Genomic DNA, 12,406 nt, shown 5'->3' on the forward strand with positions numbered 1-12,406 from the left:
CCCGCGGGGCACGCCGGGAAGCGTAGTCCGCCGCCCGCCGCGCAGGCGCTCGCGCTGCCGCCCGAGCCGAGCCGCGCCGCCGCCGAGCTCCGCGGACGCCTGTGCGCGGGAGGCGGGCTGCTCCGTCTGGCGCGGTCGCCGCGGCTCTGGGGGCCTTTTTTGTGACGTCCTGGCGCGGGTGGGGCCGGGGGGCGGGGGCGACCCTCCTGCTTTTCGGGGCTGGAGGAGGCGGGGTGCGCGGAGCGAGCAGGCGATCCGCGGGCTTCCTGCGAAGCCGGGCCGAGGATTCTGAACCACCTTCCCATTGGGCATCCTCTTGGCAGCTTTGGTTCTGCACTCGATTCACGCCAGGGCCCACCTGGTGGACCCCGGCTCCCGACCGTGACGGAGCCTGGCCCCCTGACCCCTCGATGGAGTCTGAGCACCCACCCTGATCCCCCACCTTGAGGGTCTCTCCTAAAATCCCCTGGCTCCACCCTGACACCCCACCTTGGCCTCCACCCAACCTGGTGGAGCCTGGACCATGACTGGTGGTGCTCTCCTCTTTGAGCCCACCTGGGTCTTGCGTGAGACGACGACCAGAGGCAGCGAGGAGGTACCTGGAGGAAGTGCGCATGAAGGGAAACAGCCTTGCAAAGACCCTGAGGTGGGGCAAACCGGGCTCAAGAGGCCAGCAGACCCCTGACCCTGGGCTCCACTGACCCTGAGCTCTGGCCTGCTGGGTCCTGTTCAGATACCTCCTGGCCACCTGGACTTTGGTGTGGCAATGGCAGCTTAGCAAGCCTCTGGCAGGGAGGACCTGCTGCCTGGGGCCTCTCATGACGTGGCTGGCACAAGTGCTGCGCATGGGGCAGCTGTGGCAAGCCTCAGGCTGGGTGGGGGGCGGCTCCCTCATGTCCAGGTCCCTGCCCTCTGAAGCTGCCATCTCAGCTGGAAATGGGAAAGGAAACATCAGAGGTGAGGTAGGCAGAGGTATCTAAGGAAACCCTGGTCAGTGACAGCTCCACGTGCTGCTCAGAGCTGCCCTTGGCCCTCCTCCCAGGCCCTTCTGCCCCACAACCTGGGAGGTTGGGGGTGTCCAGTCAGTGCTGCCTGCCTGGTGTGCCCTCTTGGGCGTGGAGTGTTCACGCACCCCATTCTCTGTGGTGGGCTGTCCTTGTTGTCACAGAGTTGGTGTGAGGCAGCTCATCAGTAGACAATAGTTGGAGTTGACCCTGGCTCTTCCTTTGAGTTGTCCAAATCTCCCCACACCCCTCGCCCCCATGGGACATCCTGGAGTGATGAGCAGGGGGCATTTTTTGCCACAGCACTCTTCCCTTGAGGGGGGGCACTGAAGGTTTAGACTGACACCAAGCCCGAGCTGCAGGGCCAGGTTGTCCCATCAGTGTCCCAGCTCCCAGGTTGCAGGGACTGGCTTGGGGCATCGGAGGAGATGCAGCTTGGGGACCTGCCTTGGCCAAGTTGGAGGGCTTCTTCACTTGTGGCCTGTGAACAAGGTGAGCTGCAGGAAAGCTGAGCCCATGGGCAGAGATGATGCTGAGAATCCCATTGGTGTTCCTGGATTTGCCATGCAGGGGCAGCAGGGGCTCTGAGGTGGCATCAGCGAAGGACCCTGAGCTGGGTCACCCTGGTCATTGGGACCCAGGGTCACCACAGGGTCCCCATGAGAGGAGGCAGGAGGGCCAGAGTCAGAGGTGCTGCGCCCACTTGTGTGAATTTGTGGTAATTTAACTCTCTTCCTCCTTCCCTTCTTTTCCTCTTGTGTACAAAACTTAGGTGCTGGGGATCCCTGCCTCAGGGGCTCTGGACAGGGGGTGAGCAAGCTTGTGAACAAACCGCTTGGGGTAATAGTATTCCTGTGTGTAAAAAAGCAGAGCTGATACAGTGGTCACACCTGTCACCTTTGACCCTGGAGGCTGAGGCAGGAGGGTTGCAAGTTCCAGCTCAGCTGGGGCAACTTAGGGAGACCTTGTCTCAAAAAAGGCCTGGGGATGTGGCTCAATGGCAGAGCATCCACATGTCACAAACCCTGTCCCAGGTGGCTCTGTCCCTGTGGGCAGTGACACAGTAGGTACTTTTCCTGAGACGCAGGGTTCAATACCACACATCCACAAGGGCAGGGGCAGCAAAGGCAAGAAATAGCAGGAAAGAAGTGGGAGAGGGAGGAACAGCAGCGAGGGAGTGAGACAGCAGGCAAGGGCTGGAGAGCAGGGGCAGCAGCCGGAGGTGTGGCCGGAGCTCAGGTAGGCGCCTCCTGGCAGGTGACCCTGGGGTGGACCAGCATGGGATGAGTAAGAGCCCTGTGGGTTTGAAGTCCTGTGTTGCACAGCAAGGTGGAGACAGGCTAGGGCAGAAGGCAGGAGGGGACAGGCTAGGGCAGAGGGCAGGAGGGGACTGAGGCAAATAGCAGCTGGGCTCTCTCAGCAACTTCTGGTGACACAGTGGCTGAAGAGTCCCACCAGTTGCTCCCAGATGACAGTGTCATGCTGTGTCACACACCTGCCCCAAGCCAATCATGGAAGCCAGGGGACACTGGAATGCCCCACTTGGCCAGTGGTGCCCAGGTGGCAGGGGAGGGGTGGGCTGGTGGGACAGGAAGCATGGGGCCACTGCTCGTGCCCAGGATCCTGGGGCAGCCCCAGGGTGTCCCCATGCAGACACCTAGGAGGTGCTGGGCTCTGGGGCTGTTGGAGGTCATATCCACGTGGGGCACTCCTGAGGACGAGAGGCCCTCTTGCAGAACACCACAATGCCTTGGAGATGGCTGGATGGCAGGGTGGCTGGGCCCAGTGCAGTGTCTCCTGGGCTGGCAAGCCATGCTTGCCTCTGGGCGTCCCAGTCCCGCTTGGCTGCCCTCTCTGCTCGGCTGGGGGTTCAAGTGGCTGCGAGTGCTGGAGCCCAGGCGGCTCCGTCCCTAACCTGGGGGCACAGATTGCCCCAAAGCCTCCTGCTATGGAGTTTGCTGGGAGCACAGGCTTCACTCACCGCCTGCCTCCAGAGCCCGAGTGGGAACAGGACCCTGATGCTGCTCTGCTTGGCAGCAGGGCTGCCACCACTCCCGACACCACTCACCGGCCGTCCAACCTACACCAAACTTGGACTGGGGAGCGGCTGGGGCCACCCACCTTCTGAGAAGACAGATTAAACAGACCCACTGCGTAGGCCTCTCAGGCAGAGTGGGGTTGTCAGTCCCAGGTAGGAGGGAGGTGGGGGCCAGGCTCTGGGTGTGTGGGGTACAGATGCCTGAAGCCATGAAGTGCTGACAGGGAGCTGGGGGGACCACTGGTGGAGGTGGCACCGTGTGACTCTGGAGGGCCCCAGCCTGTTGGCCCTCGGTTTCCTCTCGCAGCTGCCTTCCTCCAGGCAGGGAGGGAGGAGGAGGGGTGGAGATTCCACTGCCATCCCTCGTGTCGCTGCCAGCTGCTCTCTTTGCTGGATGGCTAGGGAAACTGAGGCCCAAGAGCAGCCACTGGAGTGGGCAGGGCTGTGGAAGGAGACTCACCCTCCAGAGGAATGGGCTGGCTGGGCGGCCGGGTGGTGGGCCCACTTGGCACACACACACAAGCCTGCACGCACATGTGCATGCACACAGGCCTCCACAGACTTTATTTCAGCTGAGCTGGGCTTATGAGTGTGGGTGCACAGCTGTGGGGGTGCAGTGTCCTGGTGGCCCTGTCCTAGTGCAGGGGTGGGAATGCTCTGTCCTGGGCCAGTCCCAGGAGCAGGCTCAGCCCACTGGCTTGACCTTGGCGATGAAGAGGGCGGCTGCCTTCTCCAGGAACTCCTCTCGGGACATGGGGGAGCTGGGCCTCCGGCCGGTCGCTGCACGGTCCAGGGCCAGCGCCAGGCTGTCGGGTCCCAGGCGCGAGCCGGCCTCCAGGTAGCATGCAGGCACAGCAGTGTGGTCACCAGCCCCCAGGGCCCCCTCAAGGGTGTCCAGAACGGCCTGGCCCACACGGCGGTCAGCCACTGCCAGGCCTGGGGCCTCAAGAAGCCGGAAGAGGGCTCCTGCCCGGGCCACGAAGTCCAGCAGCACAAAGCAGGTCAGCATGCCTGCCCGGAAGACGCCCCGCGGCACCGCCTCATGGTCGCGGCACTGGATCTTGCGCAGCAGTGGGGCCACCACCTCCTCCGGGGCCTCTCCATCCCTGCAGATGCGCTTCAGCAGCTCGCTGTAGGTGCGGCCATCCAGCCCAGGCCTCTTCCTGCGGCCGCCGGCACTCAGGCACTCGTAGGCCACGCTGACATTGTTGTTGAAGGCTGTCCTGTGGGTGGGACCAGGTTGGGAGCTGTGGCCACCGCCTCCTGGGCAGATGCTGGCCTGCCCAGATCCCTCGCCTCTCCCCAGGGGTGGCTGCCTAACTCACCCTGTGAGATCCTCCTGGGTCCCCTGTTTCCCACCCAGGGTACCAGCCTGGTCCTTGCATTTTCAGATCCTTGCGAGGATGGAGCAGACTGTGCGCCACAGACCTGGGGCTGTGCCCAGTGTGTGGAGTCCCATCCGTCTGTGGCTCAGGTGCTGTTTGAGCAGGATCCTGGTCCCATGTCCAGGAAGCACTCAGCAGTAACCACAGCAAAGGCTCCGCCCCATGACCAGGAGGCACTGAGGTGTGACTGCAACCAGTGAATCAAGGTGACACCCAGGAAGGGGCAAGAAAGGGAGGAGAGGCACCTCCTTCCCGGCTGCCTCACTCCCCCTGAGGGTGTCCTGCTGCACCACCCAGAGATGACAGTGCACAGAGCACGGCACCATTCCCCTCTGCTCTACAGGTCAGGCCGTGCAGGCTGCCAGGACAGCTGGCAAAGCTTGCCCGCACTTGCTAGGGAAGAGAACACATGTCTGTTTTCACCTTCGACCAGTGGCTCTCAGTGGAGACCCTGAGCCATGTTAGACACGTGTGGTCACAACGGGGAGTGTGTGGCATGGGTGGGTAGAGGCCAGGGACTCTGCTCTGCACCCTGCAGTGTCCAGGGTGCCCACCACAGTGGGCTGAGGCTGGGCCCTGCCCAAGACTAGCCAGTCCTCCATGAGTACTTTTCTGGTGACAACATGTTCAGGGACACTGTGGAAGAGTCCCTCTCATCAGCCATGAGGTAGCCAAGGAGGCCCCATCGGCTGAGCTGTCTGGACTCCTGGCTCTGCCCTGTGGTGGCCAGCCACGTGGCCTTCAGACACCTACATTCTTATGCTCCAGGTGGCCTTGCTGGCCAGCAGAGAGGGCCGAGGTGACTTCTCCCAGACCTGGCATCTTCAGCTCACCCTCAAGTACTGGGGGACAGCATACAGCTACCTGGCCCTGGGCTTCTGCTCCTTTCCACCAGCCGAGAGCTCCTGCCTGCTGTCTGAGGAAGGGAGGTAGTGGCCGGGATGTCTGAGGGAGGACAGGAGCAGGCCTGGACCCACGAACACGGTCGGACGCCATGGGAGCCTGTCTTATTCATTCACTCCTGGCTGGTCCCTGGGAAGCCAGGTGACCCCAGGGCCATCATATCTGCCACAAGCACCCACTATCTGCTTCCTGTGCCCCTGCCACTCTGACTGAACTCTAGCCAACAGCTGTGACACTTCCATTCTGGGGGACCAGGGATATCATATCATCCAGAACCTCAGGTAGGGGCCTTTGCAGATGTAAGATGAGGTCATGCTGGAGAAGGATGGGCTGTAATCCAACACCTAGTGTCTTTACAAAGTAGACGGAAGGCCAAGGGGGAGGACTGAGGGATGGAGTTATTAGTCACCGAGGCAGGAAAGACCTCCCCTAGACCCTCTGGAGAGAACATGGGCCTGATGACACCGTGGTTTCAGACTTCGGGCCACCTCAACCATTGAGAAAATTAATTTTCTGTTTTAAGTTACTAAATTTATGGTAATTTTTAACAGCAGCCCTAGATTATTTTTTTGTACCAGGGACTGAACTGAGGGGCACATAACCGTGAGCCACATCCCCAGCCCTTTTTAAAATTTTGGGTCTGGGTCTTGCTAAATTGTTTGGAGCCTCACTAACTTGCTCAGGCTGGCTTTGAACCTATGACTCTCCTGCCTCAGCCTCCAGAGCTGATGAGATTACAGATGTGTGCCACCATGCCCACCAGCCCTACGAGATGAACACAAACATATCTGTGACAGCTGTGCTGGACCTGAGCCACCACGTATGGAACCCCGTCACTGATCAATTTCCTCCTTGAGGCCACTTCTCCTGGCTCTTCATCTCTGGCTTTGCCTTCCCACCCTTTCTGCGGGCTCTGCTCTTCTCTCCTGAGGCCTTCTCAAATCCTCCAGTCTACAAGGGCCCCAGCCCAGCCCTGTCTCAGGCCATCCAGTCCCCCTTCCCGCTGTGGGCTCCTCAGGCCAAGGAGCAGTCCTACTCCCCTCCACTCCCATCACTCCGCCTCCTGCCCACCAGCTCCTCTCCCCAGCCCCGCACCCCGTCCAGCTGCGCTCAGACTCCCAGGGCTGCCCTGAGGGGATGGACGGAGGCGCACTGCGTTCTGGCACACCACTCCTAAGCCATCACGCAATGCCCGCCTCAGCCTCTGCTTCTGGGTCCCCCCAAACACCGGCCCACCAGCCCCAGACAGTCGCCCAGGGCTGAGGCTGCGTGTTGGACAGCTTCCCCGTCTGCTGCCACTCACTCAGGAACTCGGCCACCTTGGGAGTTCAGCACCGTCCCGTCCGGGACACAGACCAGGAGCCCCGTCTCGCCAGCTCGCCCCACTCCAGGCTTTCCTCCCGCGGGCCACGCTCGGCTTTAGTCAATCTCCAGTTATTCGTTTCTGGCTTAAGGGACACGGTACCCTCCGACCTAGAAAGCCCCCAGCTGCAGCAGAAACGCGCTACAGCCCGCAGCCGGCACCGAGGGCGAAGTAGCAGCTCCACCCCACCCAGGAGGCGAGGACTACAACTCCCAGCAAGCTCCGCGCCCGGAAATAAAGTGCCATACCAGCCCACCGGCTCCGGCCAGGAGGCCGCGAACTACAACTCCCAGAGTGCCCCGCGCCCCGCCATAGGCCGGGAACTGGAGTCTGGCCGCCGCCCCGCCCGCACCTCTGTGAATGGTGAGCCAGGCGAAGGTGCCACAGCGCGCGACCCAGGCGCTGCTGCTGCAGCAGGAGCTGTCCCGGGGGTTCTCCGGCGCCGCCGCTTGCCGGAGAGCGCAGGCCCATGTTCTCGAAGTAGTGCGCCAGAAAGGCGATGGGCTCCTCGGGCCGCGCCTCCAGAACCTTTAGCAGGGCCGCGCGCAGCATCTCGGTCACGCCGACCTGCCGCAGGAAGTCCTCCTCATTCTCGGCGGCCGCTTGCGCCCTGGACACCGACGGCCGGCCGTTGTCCGTGAAACTGGCCGCCGGTGCTACCGCCGGCCGCCGCTTCTCCACTGCCGCCATCTTCACTGAGGGCACTGGGACCGGAAGCGCCGCCATGTCCCACGTGCCCCGAGTTTCCTGGGCGGCCATCTTGGTTAGGGGCAGAGGGCGCCGGAACCTTTTGCGAGACTCCGGAAAATAAAAGGGGCAGGTAACCCTTTTCCTTGGGTCCTAGTTGGTATTCTCCCTTTGCTTCTCTCTGCGTGTATCGAATTGGTCTGGTTTCGGCCCGGAAACTGAATTTTGCCAGACTCTAAAATGGTTGCTTAGCAAGGGCTTGGTTTCTGGCATGAAGCCTTATAGCTTGCCATCTGGGTAGTGGGTGAGTCCTTCATTAGCATGGTCTCCTAGCAACCGTTCTCCTGGGATACCAGCAAAGTCCAACCTATCGTGCGCCAGTATGGACGCTCCCTGACTCCAGGACTGAGTGTCCACCCCAGATCCTTTTCTGAGTTTGTGGAAAGCTTTGGGCTCTGGCTGAGCTCCTCCCGGCCTTTGGCCTGTCTCGGTCTTAGTAGAGCACGCCTTGTGGGGGACCCCACCTCAGACATCCTCCAGTTGTGTTGGAGTTCCACGCGCTCCTACCCGACCTAGCAGCCTGTGCACAAGTCGCGGACCTAGGCCGTTACTCTTCCTGACCACCAGAGGGGGCGTGCTACCGCCGCGTCCGTTGTGGCTTTAAGCACTTCGGTGGCTCCCTGTGCACTCTGGCTAGGGTCCCTCCTCCCCCGCCTGGCATCTCAGGCTCTTGGCAAGCTGACCTCATTTCCAGTTGCTTCCCTGCCCCCATCTGCAGCCTCTCAACTCGTGCAACTTCCCTTGATCAGCCCCTTGTCCTTATCTGCCCAGGCGACCCCCATCAAGTACTTTCCAGGTTCTCTGGTTAAGCTCCATTGGGCCTCGCCCAGCCCAGGCAGCACGGGCTTCCAGCGCGCTGCCCAGAGGCGCGCTTCTCTTTGGGGTCAGCCCGGTGTGCGTGCGGGACAACAGGGGTGGCGCCAGGCTCGCCGCACCACAGGAATCAACAGCGGTTAGACCAAGTGGCCTTTATTCTTCAGCTCCGGGCCGGGGGTGGGAGGTGGGCCCAGGGCAGGTAGCTCAGCCAGCTGGGGAGGGGGCTTCCTGTGAACTGACCACCAGTGTGGGGGGCAGGGTCGGCCCTCTCCTGCCCAGGGCGGCCGGTACCGGGAGAGGCGGCGCCTCCCGCTTAGTGGCGCACCGGCAGGAGCCGCAGGGAGACGGGCAGGCGGGCGGGGGTCGCGGGCAGGGGTCGACAGCGTCTCCACAGGCGGTAGGCGAGGGGCGGCATCAGAAGCAGCCCCAGCACCAGGCTGCCAGTCCACAGGGCGGCGGGCGGATGGTCGGGAGCTGGAAGAGCGGAGGGGCGGTCAGGAGTGCCGGCCGCCCCCGCAGGTCGGCAGCCAGCGCAGGGCCTCGTGCCCCCCAGGTCCCCGTGGGTTCCCAGCGGCCGGCTCGCGAGCGCCGTCTGCACGTGCCGTGCGGCTGGCTGGCGCGCTGACCTGTACCCCGCCTCGGGACTCGTGTGGAAATGCAGAGCGTTAGAAAGAAAAGCCGGGGCTGGGCGGTGGCTCAGCGGCAGGGCGCCCGCCCAGCACGTGTGAGGCCCTGGGTTCCACCCTCAGCACCGCACAGAAACCAAGGAACCAAGGTCTGTGTCCAACTATAGCTAAAAAAAGTGCGTAAAATATTACATTCCTACTCTTATATTTACGCATTGAGATGATAAGGTTTGGAACAACTTGGGCCCCTGGAAATATACTCATCACACTCGTTTTTGCTTTTTGATTTTCCCCCGGGATGGGACCCAGGCCTGGAGCACAGTGGCCACCCCTGGCCTCAGCCTGGAAGCTGCAGCCAGGGGAAGCCCCTGGACAGAGCCTGACCCTGCAGTTTCTCACCTAAAGTTTTGATCCAGAGACTCTGCCCCTCCCGGCTCCTTCCCGGGCATCAGAACTCACAGGTTTTTGGGATCACCTTCTGGATGGGCACATAGAGGCTGACCACTTGGCCGCCCGGGTCCAGGCGACACTGGAAGAAGCCCTCGGTTCTGGAGCCGTCTGGAGGCAGGCTCAGCCATGCCTGAGCCCCTGCTTCCCTCCTCTTGTAGGCTGCCAGGCCCCCAGGAGCCAGGGTCCAGTGCACGGTCATGCCAGGGCCACAGGCCGCCTCACACAGCAGCTCCCAGCTGACCTCTCCCTCCAGTGCAGGCTCCAGAGACCAGTGGATCTCTGGGCGGCAAGTCCTAGTGGAGCTGTCAATCCTGGGGGTGCCGGTGGAGCCCTGCTGGGGGGTGGCCTGGGGGGAGGTGGTGGTGGAGGGCTCTGATGAGGTTGGGTCTGGGCTCTCCAACGAGGTCTGGCTGTGCAAGACTGGAAACAGAGTGACCGTTTCTTCTTACTTCCCGAGCCTCACCTCCCCCTCTGGACCACCCACTGCTCCCTCTGGGCTGGACCTGGTGAGCGGGTCCCACCGTTGGCAGCCCCGCCCTGAGCTGCTGCCGCTCCGCGTGCCTTGGTTTTCTCAAGTGTAAAAGGGGTGAGAGTCACCCCACCCCCTTGGGCTGCAGCAGAGAGTAGCAAGGGCATGTGCTCAGGACACCTTTTAACATGGCATAGGAATGGGGACAGGGTGTGGACTGAGGCTGGGACTTGGTAGGATCTAGAGAACACTCCTGTAGCCAGGCACCATGTCTCACCCCAGTAATCCCAGGAGTGCGGGAGCTGAGGCAGGTTCAAATCCAGCCTCAGCAACTTGGAGAGACCCTGTCTCAAAAAAAAAATAAAATAAAAAGGGCTGGGGATGTGGCTCAGTGGTTAAGTGCTTCTGGTTTTCTATTCTTGGTATCAAAATCCCAAAACCGTCAGGCACAGTGGCACATGTCTGTAATCCTGGCAGCTCGGGAGGCTGAGGCAGGAGGATCAAAACCAGCCTCAGGAAAAAGCGAGGCACTAAGCAGCTCAGTGAGACCCTGTCTCTAAATAAAATACAAAATAGGGCTGGGGTGTGGCTCAGTGGTCAAGTGCCCCCGAGTTCAATCCCCAGTATCCCCCCAAAATAAAAACAATCTCTGTGTGCCCCCTTCATATGGCCTCTGGCTTCTACTCCGTTTTGGAGCTCTGGGTTAGAAACCAGGACCCAGGGTCACTAGGGAGTCAGGGGTTCCAGGTGGAGAGTGCACAGAGCTCCCCTAGGGATGTTTCTGGGGCTTGGAGATGTGTGTAGGATTCACCCTAGAGACAGGGCATTGCCTGTGCTCCTGTGGTGGCTGCTGAGGATATCACTGTGGATGAGACAGATGTCCCTTGGCGATGCCAATGGTGGGGACAGATAATGGGAAAAAAAGCATAGGATGTCAGGTGTTAAAAATGTGGTGGAGAAATACAAGGCTCAGGAGAAGTGTGCCTGTGTGCCTGTGGGGGTGGGTAGCTGGGGAGCCTCACTATGGTCACCTTGGACAAAGATCTGGGAAAGGTGAGGAGGAGCTGGGACTGGTCTGGAAAGGTATTCTGGGCACAGGGCACAGCCTGTGCAAAGGCCCTGAGGCTGCAATGAGCTTCACTGTTCTGTTAGAGGAACATGAGGAGGACCATGGCTGGAGCAGAGGAGCAAGGGGTGTGGAGGGCAGGGTGGCCAGTTCTGCCTGGGGAGGGTGGACCTGAGCTTTGACCCTGACGAACATGGAGGGACGTGGGCAGAGCAGGGATGGATCCTGAGGCTGGCACAGGGCAGGAGCTGTATCTGTTGAATTAATGATTCTCTCTGGTGGCCACAGGGTGACAGCCTGTGTGAACAGCTCCCACAGGTGGATGAATGGTGCTGTCCAGGCTGGAGGGGGTGGACCTTGGGGATGCCAGGACCCCGGAGGCTCACCTGGAAGGGCCCGGCGGTGGCTCAGCTCCAAGCCAGGGAGCCGCATGGTGGCCTGGCAGTGGAGGGTGGGTGGGGCAGGAGTCCCCAGGGGGGGCAGCAGCCAGCGCTCGGTCACCCGGAACAGCAGGTCCTCCGTCTCCTGGGGGTCCTCCTCCTCCTCCTCTCTACCTAGAGCCTGGACACCCTCCAGCTCTCTGTTTCCCAGGAGCAGGGAGAAGGACAGTGTGTCAGGGCCAGCCGGGGAGACGCTGTGGGCAGTGCAGGCCACCTCCTGGTTCCTTCCAGGCACCAGAGTCGCTGGGGACACGGCCAGCTGGTCCGGGAAGGCTGTGGGCAGAGCGGGTGCCTGCTCAGGGCTGAGGAGCCCACAGGTCAAGGCTGGGCCAGATGTGGGGGACGGCGGGGAGGCCACAACGGGGCACTGACCACGCCCCGGCTGAGTAGGATGGGAAGGGCTCGGAGGAGCCAGATGAGGGTCTGGGTGGAGCGGGGGCTCAGAGCGAGGGTTTAAAGATGGGCCTGGGAGAGGGGGCGAAGCCTCACCGTACACCAGGAGTCGCACGGTGCGCTGGAAGCGACGGTCCCCGCAAGAGCCCTCGCACACGCGCGTGCCGGCTGCCGACAGCGAGGCGTTGTGCACCCAGAGCACGCTGCTGCCTGCCTCCGACAGCACCGCGCCCAGGCCGATGTCCAGGCCCCGCCACCGCACTCTGGCCGCCCCGCCCTCGCAGGCCAGGCTGCAGGTGAACTGCAGCGACGCGCCCACGGCCATGGCCACCACGGGCTCCGGGGGCTCCACGTGCAGGGGCTGACCTGCGGGGACGCAGCTCTTAGCCCAGCGCAGGTCCTGTCTGCTGCCGGACCTCCACCTAGGTCCTAGACTGTGGGATCAGAGGGCGGCCCAGTCCCACCCCTCCCCTCCCCCTCCCCCACATCAGTCCCTCCCTTCCCCATCCCCTCCTGGCTCACCGTGCCCTGGCTGGAGGAGCCCCAGGGAGAGGGCCAGCAGGAGGGCGAGGCCCTGCTCCATGCTCGTCCCCTCTTGTGCTCCCCTCGAGGGAAACGGCTTAAATAGCAGCGTCCCAAGCAGCTTCCCGCCTCTGCAAACCTGCTTCTCCGCCCCCTCCTGCGTGGCTGGGGGGGGGTTCCGAGG

General features: G+C 62.2%; 2 protein-coding genes across 2 annotated transcripts; both read right to left on the reverse strand.

Annotated features, from left to right (window-relative positions):
* Window positions 1-3,579: 3,579 nt before the first annotated feature.
* Window positions 3,580-7,505, reverse strand: Tpgs1 (tubulin polyglutamylase complex subunit 1). Its single transcript, XM_026413951.2, has 2 exons — window positions 7,046-7,505; window positions 3,580-4,265 (listed from the first exon to the last, which is right to left on the reverse strand). The coding sequence occupies exons 1-2, from the start codon at window positions 7,450-7,452 to the stop codon at window positions 3,728-3,730; spliced, it is 945 nt and encodes a 314-aa protein (XP_026269736.1). The 5' UTR covers window positions 7,453-7,505; the 3' UTR covers window positions 3,580-3,727.
* Window positions 7,506-8,569: 1,064 nt separating this feature from the next.
* Window positions 8,570-12,283, reverse strand: Madcam1 (mucosal vascular addressin cell adhesion molecule 1). Its single transcript, XM_026413973.2, has 5 exons — window positions 12,223-12,283; window positions 11,797-12,066; window positions 11,254-11,580; window positions 9,342-9,752; window positions 8,570-8,730 (listed from the first exon to the last, which is right to left on the reverse strand). Exons 1-5 carry the CDS (start codon window positions 12,281-12,283, stop codon window positions 8,570-8,572), a joined length of 1,230 nt encoding a protein of 409 aa, XP_026269758.2.
* Between the last annotated feature and the right edge of the window lie 123 nt (window positions 12,284-12,406).

The sequence above is a fragment of the Urocitellus parryii genome, chromosome 3, assembly GCF_045843805.1.
Source record: "Urocitellus parryii isolate mUroPar1 chromosome 3, mUroPar1.hap1, whole genome shotgun sequence".
NCBI lineage: Eukaryota > Metazoa > Chordata > Mammalia > Rodentia > Sciuridae > Urocitellus > Urocitellus parryii.

Coding starts and splice junctions, on each gene's coding strand:
- Tpgs1 (XM_026413951.2), bottom strand. CDS start 7,452: ATGGCCGCCCAGGAAACTCGGGGCACGTGGGACATGGCGGCGCTTCCG. Junction 4,266..7,045: donor CTGGCTCACCATTCACAGAG/GTGCGGGCGGGG, acceptor TCCCACCCACAG/GACAGCCTTCAACAACAATG.
- Madcam1 (XM_026413973.2), bottom strand. CDS start 12,283: ATGGAGCAGGGCCTCGCCCTCCTGCTGGCCCTCTCCCTGGGGCTCCTC. Junction 11,581..11,796: donor CGTGCGACTCCTGGTGTACG/GTGAGGCTTCGC, acceptor CTCTGCCCACAG/CCTTCCCGGACCAGCTGGCC. Junction 9,753..11,253: donor CCACCGCCGGGCCCTTCCAG/GTGAGCCTCCGG, acceptor CTCTGTTTCCAG/TCTTGCACAGCCAGACCTCG.